This window comes from Falco biarmicus, chromosome 5, assembly GCF_023638135.1.
Source record: "Falco biarmicus isolate bFalBia1 chromosome 5, bFalBia1.pri, whole genome shotgun sequence".
In the NCBI taxonomy this organism is placed as follows: Eukaryota; Metazoa; Chordata; class Aves; order Falconiformes; family Falconidae; genus Falco; species Falco biarmicus.
This window is the reverse complement of record NC_079292.1, coordinates 42,834,378-42,848,916: the sequence shown is the minus strand read 5'-3', so window position 1 is coordinate 42,848,916 and position 14,539 is coordinate 42,834,378. Positions and strand designations below refer to the sequence as shown.

The 14,539-nt window shown below is 36.3% G+C and overlaps 1 protein-coding gene across 1 annotated transcript in view; it reads left to right on the top strand.

The window, feature by feature from the left end:
* Nucleotides 1–14,539, top strand: part of CNTN1 (contactin 1) — a 244,648-nt gene that overhangs the window by 192,480 nt on the left and 37,629 nt on the right. The window contains exons 17-19 of the mRNA XM_056341602.1: nucleotides 5,252–5,410; nucleotides 8,681–8,830; nucleotides 12,347–12,417. Coding sequence (XP_056197577.1) covers nucleotides 5,252–5,410; nucleotides 8,681–8,830; nucleotides 12,347–12,417 — 380 coding nt within the window. The remainder of the gene's footprint in view (nucleotides 1–5,251; nucleotides 5,411–8,680; nucleotides 8,831–12,346; nucleotides 12,418–14,539) is intronic.

The following is a 14,539-nucleotide window of genomic DNA, read 5'->3' as shown; positions in this document are numbered from 1 at the left end:
TAAAACAGAAATGTGGCTGGTTTTCACATAGACGGAGTGTTTCTGATTGTTTGGAGTATGTTATTTCTCATCAAGAAATGACAGAAATTAAAATTTGTAGTGCATGAATATGCAAAGCCCTTGAAGTCTACGCAGGGTACTGATTCTATTGCAGACATTTAGAAGTCTAACAGAACGTGTGTTTTCCTGAAAAGCAATAAAGATAGTTTTATTATGGATATGTGCCTTGTTAAAGTAATTTTTAGGCAATTTAATTTGGTGCCCATTATTAAAAATAGATTTAAAGTATTGTTTCAATGTATCCATTGTATATAATTTTTAAGAAGCCACTTCTGTTTTCTCACAAAGCTTTACGGATTAAATTATTGTGTATAATACTAGGCCTACACCAAAAAGATTCTTAGTTTTCAAATGACAGAAACCAGGACATGTGGGGTTAAGATTTCCAGTCCGTTGTTAACTGATTCATGTCCCTTAAGTCTCAAATCACTGTGCTTTCTCAGACTGTAGTTACCCTACAGGATATGTTGCAATTCCTGGTTTCAGTAATGTGAGTTAATTCATGTCCTTTGGGCGTTTTACTCTGTTTTGTGCCTCCAGGTATAACATGTTCTGAAGTGCTAATGCTCTGTAATGCTGACAATTCAAAGCAGACATAACTTGTACTTGGAGCCACATTGCTGTCATGTTTTGCCCCACATTCCAGTTATACTATGGAGCTGTATAGCAGCTGAAGTATAGCTTGTGCCTTGATTCTGAATTTCTGTCATCTGAGAATGCTGTAGACTTGAATATTTCTCTATTTAATTTTCACTGTGTGTTAACTGCCAGTGAAATACCATCAGTTTTAGATGAAATGTCAAAGCAAATATCGTAAGTGGTGAAAGTGCAGAATACTTATTAAAAGAAAAAGGGTCTGCTCGTGTGCCTTAATATTATGTCAGCAATTCCTTTTAAAAATCAAAAGGAAGATGATGTGCCTTATCAAGCTTCTGATTCTCCTTCCAACCCAGTAATTATAATTAAAATCATTGCTCTGAGGTTATATTGTAGAAGATATTAGCATTAATTCTATGCTCAACATTTGGGTTTTAATACACTGAACACAGTTCTGCTTAGTGCTGAGTAATTCTCGCTACCATTTTTGTCAGTGGAAGACTCAGCATCTTACAGGGACAAGGTTAAATATCTGATGAGATATGACAAAGGTGACATAGTTTCACTGAATTAGTAGGAAACGGCAACAGCAAAGTATGAAAACACAGAGCTAGGTTCCAGAGTGTCTCATCAATGAAACAGTAAAGGATAGTCACTGTTCATGCAGGCACATGAAGATATTTTGTCTGTCCACAAAACAATGTAACAGTTCATATGGATTGTCCTATGTGATCTTAGAGTATTAAAAGTGCAGTTGTGTTCAGAATTGCTAGTGATATTAGTGATATGGAGAAATAGTGTGAAATAGGGACAATGGACATCGATTGTGATTGTATATGTCTGCTCAAGGAATGTGGGTATGGTGACTGGTTATGGGTGTGGTGTCTGGTCACAGCTTTGAGGAGACACCTACCCTTCTTCCTCTAACAAAGGGGCTATTTATAAAAAGGATGAGAAAAGGATGAGAGACATTTCAATGTTATCTAGAGGAAGGGAGTGCTAATTCTTCTTGCTGGAGAAGATCAGATGGTCACAAGGACATGAATCACCTACAAACCTGCAAGACCACCACATTCCAGGCAAAGGACTGATAAGCTAATTAACATACGAAGCGAGAGTAAGCGGGTTTAGGTGACGAATATGTATAGGTGTTAATTGAATATTCGTTTGTTTTATTGTATAAATGTGAGATGGTTCGTCACTTTGGGCATGCACGCTTGTGGAGGAGCGATCCCCTGTGCATCTGCGCGCAATAAACATACTTACTTTATAACTTTCGAGTTAGAGAGTCTAATTCCGTATGTCATTAGCACACTGAAGACTGTCAGCCTCCTGAGTGCAACAGGCCTTAATGACCCTGACCAGCTTCACCTCACCCAAGACACCCACCCATGCAACTGCCCATAGGCCCAGGAGCCCATTAAGCTCAGCCCTGGACCTTCAGCCCCAACTGGAGCTATGTTACAGACATGCCCGCTTCCAGTTCTGCCTCTGGCCCTGCCTCCTGGGTGGGCTTCAGACCTATGACGTAGGTAGCACACCTCCTACATCCTACATGGATGGACTGCTTGGATATATGCAGTAGTTTGTCACCTGGCCGCACCTGATTCATTGCTTGCAGTACCTAGGACTGCCATATCAGCACCCAGCTCTGATCACTATATTCAGACCCTGCAGGACTGTGCCCCATTGTTGAAGGAACTGCCAGCCCTGGGGTTACTCATGGGTCCTGGCTCAGCTTTCCTGAGGGAGCAGCTGGCCCTTGTGTTTCCTGACACGTGCCATTTTCAGAAACTTTGATACTGAGATGAGAAGCTGTAAGAGATGTCTCCTAAGGAAAGAAGGATCTTGGAACTCATGAACCTTTTCATAACTTCCAGCTTCAGGGCTTCTGAAGTGAACAGTCTCGCAGAAGAACGGGTCTCTCAGGCCTTACCTGTGTGAGTCCTTAGAGCTGGGCTAGCAAGTATGCACATTACCAAGGTGGAGAATTGACTAACAATCCTCATCTTAAAAATCAGCTCTTGGCAACAACTTCTACTTCATACATCCTCCGAGAAGACTGAGACTGTTTCCGTGTTCAGGGAGATATTTATTCCTTATCTTGAAAGGGAGGTTCGAGGACAACTAATTACTGCATTTGCCACAATTTAAATTTTAATAGAAGTTGGTTATGAGCCATGCAGTAGTCATCTGATGTACATTTTTCCCAAGGATACTAAATGGGAACAGTTTTTGGCTCTTAGGAGAAGAAACAATCAGGAATTTGATTGTCAGTCATAGGCCCATAGCCCAGAGAGATTGTGTAGAGTGATACTGCTTATTTCTTTTTAAACAATCACATATATATTCTTTAAGGGACCAGTCTACATTTGAATACTTTTGGAGTCAGGAAGGGGCACGCTTACTTGTTAGAAAGATAAATTCATTGAAACTGAGGAACAACAACGTATGGTGGTATATTTGTTTGATTCAGTTAATTTCATTTTATTCCTTTTGCTGAGATTTATGGAGAAAATAAAGAGCTCAAGCTGAAGATACATTTGGCACACTGTGTGGTTAGATCTGATGCAGAAATCTCAATGCATTCTTTCTTGTTGAGTTGTTTTTGTTTTGGGTTTATGTGGTTTCTCTGTAAATACTGCAGAGAAGTATACCCTGTTATTGTTAGGGTTTTTAATATGTTCTGGGACTTGTTCAGTCACATTGTTGGATAATTACCTGAATCATGTTGGCATATTACTATCTCTGAATGTGGAATCAGAAAATACTTCTCAATAGTTCTAATGCATTGTCTCTGTTTCTACACAACAGTTAATATATACCACATAACTGTGTATCATAAACCAGAAGCATAATAACAAAACCAGAACAGTCAATATGAAAAGAATGATCTGAAAATATCTATAGGCCAAGTTTATAAGTAGGTACTAAGCTTTGGGTTACAGTATTACTGTAAGTTTTAGGGTTTTTAGCACAGGTTACTGAATTGTGGTGTCATTTACAGATGAAGATTCTTCTACTCACATATGTATGTACCTGCATCACTCTTGTTAGCTTTCTAGTCTGAAAAAATCACTAGCTGATCTCTACATTTTAGCCTTTCTTTTGAGGACAAGGCACAGCACAGCAACAATAAAAATGTTATCCACACAAAGCAGAGGTGTGGGAATAGTAGTAAATAGAAGAAAAAAATAAATTTGAAAAATTTAAATTAAAAATTAGAAAAAATGCAAGCGTTCACTTCCGCAGTTTTTGTCTGTTATTATTATTCAGAAATAAACCAGATGAAGTTTGGTGAAGAAATGTAACACCATTTATTATGTTTAGTGATAAAAACCTAAACAGGCAGGTTTTGGGAACGAGGCCTATCTCTTCAGATTTGAAGTACAACTAACCAACTTAGAGCCAAATAAGGATTGAGAGCAATTGCAGTTATTTTAACATAGCTATTTTAAGTAGTTGGTTTGAGCAGAAATAGTATTTAATTGAAAAGCATGGAGTTGAGACTGTGAAGTTTAGTTTAGGTTTAGGACAAGTTTAGGACAAGCAGCTTCTACCTGTAATGATTTAGCTGGGTGTTGGAAGCATAGTAATGTGCCATCAAACCGACTTCTGTATTTAGTTTGTTACTTTCAATATTCGCTAGAGCTTTGAATTTTGAAATTTATCTTGCAAGTATCTGTCTTTTGAAGGAAAAGAAAATACTATTTAGAAATTATTGTACAGGTCTTTCTTGATGATCAAGAGTGAAAGGGCAGATGTGGAATGGCTATTTTGTGAGAAATATTTTCCCTTTGACAGCTTAGTGCTTCTGTTCCTTGGTGGTGGTTTTTGTGGGGTTATTCTGGTGGACAGAGTAGTTTGATTTCACCCATGTAGTTTGCAAGACTGCTTTTAGTTCAGTGGGTGTAGTTGATTCCACATTTTGGCATGGATTTTTGAAATTCTTGTTGTGGGAAGGCTTTTGTTGAACTGTAGAGAAACCTTATCTAGGTCTGTTTTTACTCAAATTTTATTAGTCTGTCGGAAGTTTGAATGTGATGATGGGTTTACCACATTGGGATAATATGAAGGAGGCCAAGAAAGAGGTCAATAGAAATGTCTTTCAAGATATGATTTTTCTTCAATAGAGAAATTACAAAATTTTCCACATAAATTGCAGTCAAGGCCAATATGGCACAAGCAGGAGTGTAGATTAAAGGTCGACTACCAATAAGGTCAGCATTAGGTGGAATTTAGGAAGGAAGATTTTGTATATTTTTGCTGACTCTGAGTTTATTGTTGTTTGAAAAAAGAGCAGCAACAGTTTCAAAGTATAATTTTTTTCACTTAAGAAAATCTCAATAATTGCTCTTTAGGCAGGTATCATGGAAGTTTCATTTGGTAGTTGATAGATGCAAGACCAATTTATCCTCTGAATCCCTCTGTAGAGTACTGAAAAGTATATATACACTTTCAATCTTTTCTTAAGTAGAAAGTGAGACTTGAAAGCCTTGTATCTCATAAACACAAGGAGGAAAGTTAGTGACCTGTCATTTTCATAATATTTAATTTGTGAATTGAACTACTGTTTTTGGGGTTTTTTTCTCAGGTCCTCCAGGCCCTCCCGGAGGTATAAGAATAGAAGAAATCAGAGACACTTCTGTAGCACTTACCTGGAGTCGTGGAACAGACAATCATAGCCCTATTTCTAAATACACTATCCAGTCAAAAACCTTTCTATCTGAAGAGTGGAAAGATGCCAAAACAGGTAGGAGTAATGCCAGAAGTAATAAAGTCAATACATTTTAAAGTGTTTGATTTTAAGAAAGCTTGGCTAGTCAGAAAATAGTCACAATAAAATAAAACTTGGGATGTTATTAATGTCTACTACAGGGTTTGGGAGCAGGTACTGTCCTGTCAGTCTGTTGTCAGCAGGTTTGTTCCCAGCACTTGGAGGACCTGAACTGAATGTCAAGAAATATGGAAAAGAACAGACCAGAGTTTTTACCTGTTTTTTGCCTCTTTTCTTGCTGTTCGAAACATTCCACATCAAATACTAGAATCTTAAAAATGTATTTACAGGTTAATTAGAATGACAGACAGGGGTCTTCATTTCTGTATTTGTTATGCAGAAAGCTGGTTAAAATTGCTTGCTTTTTCCTTGGAGCAGACTAAGTTCCAATTGTGTTAAAACTGGCACCTCTAGAGAAAACGTAGCTAAGATTATCCTTCTAACCACTGGATGTCATCATTGTGCCACATAATTGCAGTTCAGGAGGCATCTACCTGAACACAAGGCATGCTAATGTATATTTCTTTGCAAGTTTTAACATTAATGTATAAATTATGAAAATATTTTTAAACTACTAGTATCTTTGAATGCTTTATGAAGGGTAGCCTTGCCATAAGCTATACAGAATTGTCCCACCAATATAATTCATTATGCCACTATGATAAATTATAACTTAAGTGCTTTTCTGTGGAATCAGGGCATCACCGCATTTCTAAGTACTAATAATACTAATAGTTTCAGTTGTTGTCTTTCATTTAAGTTGTCCCTTGAAACTATGGAGATAGATGCCTAAGGAATAGACTTTGACATATTGAACTGAAAATCTGTTACTTTTTTTAGAGTTAAAAGTTAAAAATACTAGGCCTACTGCCTTAAATCATAATATCTTCTAGAATATGTAGTATATGTAGCTGTATTGTATATAGTTACTTCCAACAGACAGCAGTAGTGTATGACTTATTAGTGTGGCAAATAAACTTGGTGATTCCCCTGTCCCTTCCTGTCTCTTACAGCTTGTTCAATAGTTTGTGTAGAATAGATTTCCTTGAACTTTAAAAAAATAATTAATGTAGAAATCAGAGCTGTTCAAATAACTGATGATTTGCTTCATTAGCAATATACGCAAGAGGGTGGATCCTTTTAGACCAGCCTTTCAGGTTAAATTATCATTAATTTCCTATTCCTTTTTTTTTCTTTTTAATTAAAAAAAAATGAATTGGGAAGAAATGAGGTTATAGGATGATAAAGGAATAATTTATAAACAGGTGGTGGCAACTCTGTTACTTCCTTTTGTGCAGTGTGTTACTGGAACAAGAAATGTGTGTAGGAGATACAAGTACTGGATTCAGATCTTTCCTGCAGACACTTGAACCCACCTCTCTCACTCCTCAGGATGATTCCCTGTTTGCAGTGGTTTAGGCACAATGGGTTGCACTTCTCTGCATCTCAGAAGTTCTGCTTCACAGAATTAATGAGATGATAGTCATTCAGACATGCAGTCAGACTTTGAGTCTCAGCCCGTAGCATGCTGAATGGAATTCACATCATGAGTGTGGCAGGGAGGAATCTAGATTACCGAGTTCCTTTTTCAAGAAGCAAGCGGGAACGATATAAATTATTAATCGCTGAGAAGTTGAAATGAAGTTGCGATGTTTTCAAGATCATTGCTTTTTTCATGCAAACGACACTGAGAAATTTTGATTAATAGATGATTTCCTGAAAAAAATAGGTAAAATCACCATCACTGGCACCACTGCAAGCTTTTACTTAATTTCGGGGCTCCTCCCAGTTTGGTTCAATGATTACTTTCATATGAAAGAAGCATGATGAACAGTCCAAACTGATCTCTCATCTGTGTTAAGGTTGTCATTTAACACTGCTAATTTTCAATGTGTGGAACAAGAAAATATACTTTGGCAGTGCACTTCAGAAATATTATTGTTATTATTGCAACTACCATTATTCCCAAACCAAATCATTCATCTTAAGTTGCGTAAGACTGAGTGTGTTTTATGAAAGAAGTGTATTCTACTTCACAGTATGGAAATATGTATGAATGGGTTATGTAATAAGTTGTTTACATTTATGTTGCTCTTTCCAGTTAAGAGGATCAGATTCTCATTGTTTTTAGTACTCATCATTATTCTGGGAATTTATAGCACAGTAAGATTAAATGAAAAGATTGAAAGTAGCCCAGAAAAGGAATGCCAACTTTATATCATGGCTTGGATGCCGTAGGAGGTTTGCAATGGCTCTACTGACTGGACAGAAAAATACTTTGAGTAAAGATGAGGGACGGTGGTGAGCAAGTGGAAAGAAAATGGAAAGTGTTTTTCTTTCTCCTTCAGGGCTTCACTTTGGAATGAACAATTTAATGATCATTAAGTAGAGGAAAGTTGTGTCACCTTCCATTGCTTATGCTGCCATGCATGGGGTTTTTGCAGCCATTGCATTCATATTTTAATTTCAAATCATCTGCCTTTCCAGCTCAGAATATCTCATTTTTCATTTGCCTCTGAACCCAAGAATCTAATTTGACAAATAACTCTTGGCCCACGCAATAAATCAAAATGTCTTTCTATAACTGCAGACAGCTATAGAAACAACCCCTATTGTCTGTGAACTGTAGACAGAGAGTCATGAGTTATGCATTTTATTTATGGTAAAGAAGCTCATCCTTATGACAGTAATAAGTCTTTTCACAGGAATTACAAGACCACTTACCCTTGTTGTTGATCAGAACTAGATAGCAAGTTGTAACATGCTCACTAATAAGTTGCATCAGAATATGACCACATTTTATAAACCACTCTTTAGCAATTGATTGAACCCTACATTTTCACATGTCTAGCCCTTGTCTATTTCATGCATTTTTATTTTACAGCTTTTGCATTCCAGTTTTCTCATTGTATTTGTAGGTTAAATGAAATTCTACAACTACAATATGTAATTAGTAAGGATATCTCATAACTAAATTGGTACTTCTTTTGCTAGTTCACACCCAGTTAAAACTTACAAGTCTATAAGGATTTATCCAAGATAGTGTCATACATAATGTCCAAATTCCCAGTCAGTGCCGTGAGTACTCCTTGTAAAATATGGTATTCCTAATGTGCAACACCAAGTTTCCTTCAGTTGGCTATGTGTGGTTGCAGAATAGTGGTAGTTTTGCTGAAATCAACCACAGTGTTGGCTGACTGTATTGTAAAAGTGCTGTTTTCTAAAGCAATTTCTTATTTTTTTTAGAACCATCAGATATTGAAGGAAATATGGAATCTGCTACAGTGATTGATTTAATTCCATGGATGGAGTATGAGTTCCGGATAATAGCAACAAACACTTTGGGGACAGGAGAACCTAGTATGCCATCACAGAGAATTAGAACTGAAGGCGCTCGTACGTAAACAGAAAATGTCAAGTTTTTAATGTGCTTCTTAATTTTCACATTTTTATTAATATATTTTCTAAATATTTTTTTAATTGAAATAAAAACCACTTTATAAGATGCAAGTCTAGGGAATATATTTTCAGCCACCCACTACTATAGATTTTAGTAAGCAGACTGTCCAGATGTGATAGCATCAAAGCAGACAGGAAAGAAACATAGTGATACAAATGGCAAATTTGCCTCCATTGCTGAAACAGAATCAGACTGTATCTTTCAGAGATCCACCACTGTATCTATCAGTCAGGTCACGTGTTTATGAAGGCATGCACATGCTTGGTACCAGGGTACAGGACTTAGGAAAAAACATGCATGTGTTTAACAAGGAAAATGTCCATTTGCTCTTTGGTTTCTGTTCTAACTAAAGAATACATGACAGGATGTGTGTTATACTGGAAAATGCCATATTTCTGTGACTGAAGGTTTGGTCTTGTGTCTTCTTATTCCACGTCAAAGATGTGACATTATCCGACACAACATACGCTCTTATTAGTCTAATTACTCAGTGTTAAAATCTCAGAGCATATTTAAGGATATCCTGTAGGCTCAGGCATGTCCTTTTTAAAATGAATTCTCCAAAATGAGGAATTAGCTGTTATTATTCAAGATAATACTTTCTGATTTGACTGTACAAAGGAGATAACAGCAGTGCTTTAGAAGGTAACGTATCATTGCAAAAAGACTATCCAACAAAACTGGTATACCAGTATATTCTCCTTAACACATATTAGCACCCATGTGCAATCTAGATATATTTACAATTGTTGTCCCATAGCTTGAGATTTGAAATTAAAAATGCAAACCCAAAGGGTAAAAATTATTTTTTGCAATTATACCTGCTAGGTCATTGTATTGGTTAGCTAGTATTTTCAAAGTAAAATGTATTTGCATTGCTAATCTCAAAACATTTATTAAAAAGAACCATATTGGGTCCATTCAACATTTTGTTACTTAGAGAGAAAGGAAATACAGATTGGTTAAATTAATCTGGACAGGAAAGGAAAAGCCACATAACTTTATTACTAAAGTAAAAGGAAATTACTGCCTATAAAATCTACTATTTTCATCATATGTTTTATGACTCAACAGCTATATTTGAAGGCCCAGGAATCTAAATGAGAAGTCTACACATACTTCTTGGAGCACCTGGTTCACAACAGACATTTTTGAAATGTCAGAATAGAGACAGAAAGGGAGGGGAATAATGCTCACAGGTGGAACAGTGGTAGTGTCCTGCAGTTTGCAGTGAGCTACGTTCCTGGTATTTGTTGTAGCCTCCCAAAAAATTTGTATATTCTCCAGTTTGGTAGCAGGATGCAATGCATTTGCAAGAGGTAATCTGTTTAGTCCATTGTTTGATTCCCCATGCACAGCACCATTGTCATCTATGACAGACTGTGACACATACTTGGTGAAACAAAGCAAAATGTTAATGTAGTCTTCCTAGGCATCAGTCAGCACTTCCTGCCATGCCAAAATAGGGTGTAAATCAGTAACAGTTTGCAGATGGACTTCTGTGCCCAAGTGCATTTTCTGCCAGGAGCTGGAATTTTTTATGAGTACCAACAACAGGATTTGGGTTGCACTGTCAACTTCCAGGGTACTACAGAAAGAGTACTGTGTGTGCATTTTCATGTAAATCTGAAGAAGGTAAATATTTTACTGCACTAACAACTCATATCCACACAGTGTAGTTATTTTTAACATTTGTTCTGTGTTAAACAGCAGCAACCAGTGCTGCATCTTTGTTGTACTGTATAAGTGACAGATAATGTCTGTTAATCTCAAATGTTATGGGTGTCTTTTTCAGTTTTGAAGTCTCCTTGTAGATAACTGTAATTTCAGTAACTTTTATTAGCACGCTAAGAGTGTGTGCTGTGATTTTTCTTTTTAATGAAATCTGCTTGCTTCATCAATAACACATTTCACAGTGAAGTCTTGAAATTCAGTGAGTCAAAGTCTGATTTTATGTATTTTAACTTCTGGATGTATTAGAGTAATTGTTGTATATGTACCTGTCTGAATTAGTAACCTGGTCTTAGTGGAAAGAGGAACCTGGGTTTAATGGTTTAGAGAATGAGGGAGGGTCTCTTGAAATGGATGATTAGACAGTCTTTTTTTCTCTTTTCTGGCATCCTGCGTATCTTTGACTGCTTAAGCATTCTAGCAAACCTCTGCTTCTAAATTAGCACTGAAGTTACATGCTTATAATAGATAGTGTGACTACTGTGTATTTCAGTAACAACAAGGGCAAGTAATACGTTAAGATTCCTCTGTCATGGTATGTATGTTTAGCCTCGTTCTCCACTAATTTGTTTTCTGGAAGACTAGAAATAAATAACACAAACCATGCACCGAATGCTGATTTCAATTTCAAATTTATTGTTATGTATTTTTATTCTTTCTAAAAATTCTTCTCTGCTTTGTGTTTCTCCTCAGCTGACCCTCAGAGAAGGCCTCAGAAAGCATTTTACTTAAATAGTGCGAGAGCACTTAGAAACTGTCCCCTTACTATCTTGTAACGTTCATTGATTAGTGGAGAAAATACCTGATCATTTAAGAATTTTTAACACAAAGAACATGTTCATGTAGATAGGGCATATAGCTAATGCACGACCATCTGGGCCGTATTTAAAGCACAATAGGTAGGTCACCATTTTCTGTTTTCAGCAGTACTTTATGTGTCCTCGGTATTGAGTGACAGCAAATAAATACACAAACACCATAAAGGATGGCAGTAGAATCATCACACAGTGCAGAGTCTCACAGAAATGAGAATATAGGAATGATTTGTAATGGAGTCCTTCAGAGTATCCCACTTTACCACTTGGCTGTGCGCTAATGATGGATCAACAGATTATATTTCATTACACAGAATATCAGTGTAAAATGCAATTAGTAAAATACTAAGTGCTATACCAGCTTCACTTGTGAGCATCTACCCATTCTGAACTTGCCAATCAAAGGGTCACGTACCACTAATCTAGAATGGGATTAGGATGCCAGTGCTTCAAAGATATATCCCTGGGTTTAACCTATCACATTGCGAGTAAATCCGTTGAAGTACATGGAACTGATTACACTCTGTTAAGGTAAATATATGTGCAAGTCCTGGGTGCTTGAGCACTTGCCGTACCAATGTCTGAGGAAACACAAGAACAATACGCAGTGCTTCTCTTAAGACCTATGAGGAGTGTTCTGTTTCTGAATATTCAATTAAATATTTGTAGAGAACATAGTTAAAAAGAAGAATGATTGCTAGCTATGGTTAGAACTGGCATCTATCCTGCAGCAGTAGGTATACATTAGCCTTGGCCAGACCACAGACTCTCACAGCTATTACAGACTATCATTTTAATTCTGTGTGCTATGTGTGCTCATTGGCAGTGCTGGTGAAAAGTAAATAGTGATATTTTTACTGACTACATACTTTGTAGTCATTTTTCTTGTCTCTTCTGTTTTTCTAGCTCCTAATGTGGCTCCTTCTGATGTCGGAGGAGGGGGTGGAAGCAATCGAGAGCTGACAATAACATGGATGGTAGGTATTGCACTGAGAGGGCACAAAACTTGTATTTCTTTGTATCTGATCTCGCTCCTGAAACCCATGAATGTTTAGTCACTGGCTCCTGCGAGAGCAGGATTTGTACACAGTATATAGGTTTTCAGACTTTTCTCATAAAAATACATAAAAAGGAATGGGGAAGACCATATTTTAGATGCTTATGTATTGGACATTTCTAAAATATGAGCTAAAACATTTTAAGTATGTTTCAAAGAGATTGAAACACATACTATGATAATGCATTGATGTAAATGCTTTTGAAAATTCTGCATATTTTATCTTTCTTTGAGGCTCTTTTTAAAGTTACAGTCTGAACAGCACGCAGATTTGCTTACTATAACTACAAGCGTAATGTCTTGATTATGACTTCAATGTCCTGTGCACAGCTTCAGAAGCTTTATTAAAAAAAAAGAAAATGCATTACCATTCTATAAAATAGCCTGTCATAATTATTAACTGGAGTTTTAAAGAAATCCTTGTATATTGACATTTTATGTTTTATTTAATGCTAATGTGACTGATGGCACAAAACAATATTGCTTCATAGCACACTAGCCATTCATTGATATCCACATACTGATGGTGTTCTTTGAGCCATTAATTTTTCTTTAATGATTATGTATTAAGCAAAATAAAGAAAGGGGAGAAGGACAGAGATAAAATGTTAATCACAAAAATAATGGAATTAAAAGTTTAAAAAATCAGTGTTACTAGAAGACATTTTCACTAAGCAGAGTGTTTTGAAAAGTTCATCCCTCTCATGTACCATAGTATTCAGTCCATGATATTTTGTCTTTTTTAAAAGTCTTGTCTATATAGCTATATGCAGAAATGCTGTCTTCATTCTGGTATTGAAACAATGTTTACTTAAATTTACCTATACTGTAGGGAAAAGAGAACAAGGAAGAATGGAAAAGAGATAAGAATATAGGAAGGAAGCAAAACCCAGAACAGGAGAGGATGAGGATTTATAAGCAAAATTGTTGTGTAGGCAAAAGTTGCTGGAAGAGAGAGTTGAAGTCTTCTGAAGGGTATTTGGGAAAGCTAAAGAGAAGGAATAAAGTGAAAAAAAGCCTATCTGGTTCATGTCAGAGCCTATCAGTATCCAGTAAAAAGACCGTTACAGAAGCATTACCTCTCAAAGAAAGGCAATTAAATGCTATGCTTGAAAAGATTACCAAGTTGATCTTTCTATTGACCTCTCTGTCCACCTTCATAAAGCTATGAGGCACATATGGTACGTTATGCCAGTTCTGTCTTTTGCAGAATAATTTGGTTTAGATGTAGCAGCTTATTTACCTCTATGAAGAGTGCTTTTTCTTGTGGGAAGTAGTATAAAGATGTCCTAATTCCAACAGCAACTTTGTCATTGTTGTGTAGGGATCCTCCTTGTGAATGTACAAATTTTACTCCATACGCATATTTCCTTCTTTTTGTATTTAAGGTTGACCATACCTCTTTAGAAAAGTTCTCAAGTATGACACAGAAATAGTCAGCCATATGTTTGGGCTTTCCTGTTTTGGTTTTCTTTTTAATTCAGCTCAAAATATTTATTCAGTCTTCCTAACTATTTCAGCAATCAATTTACCATACAGAAAAAATTTCTAAGTTTCTGGAAAAGGAAGATCCACACTTCTGTTAAACTATATTGAAAAGGTTATTGGTTAGTTCCACTAGCAATAGGTTAGGAAGTAGATGTGTCCTAACTGGTTTGATTCTGAACTGTGTTTATTTTTGAAGAGCCAAAGTCAAATGAGAACACACACAATGGACAGTTGCACAAGACCTAGATTATTTTATCATTTTTTCACAAGTGCTATCTTATAAAAACTTTAATAAACTACAGAGCTACTTCTTGCATTGCCTGTAAAGACCCGTACTCATGGCATTTTCAATATAGTGAAATTTTGGCTATGACCAAACTGAAAAAAAGAAAATTATAGTCAAGAGAATAGTGACTAAGGCAAGATCTGAAGTACAAGATCATTTCGGTCTTTCCTATACACCCAAGTAGATTTATATTCCAATCATTTCTCTTACCTAATGTCAAGCTTTTTACATCTGTTTTGTAATGAGTAGCTCATTTAGTCAGACAAAT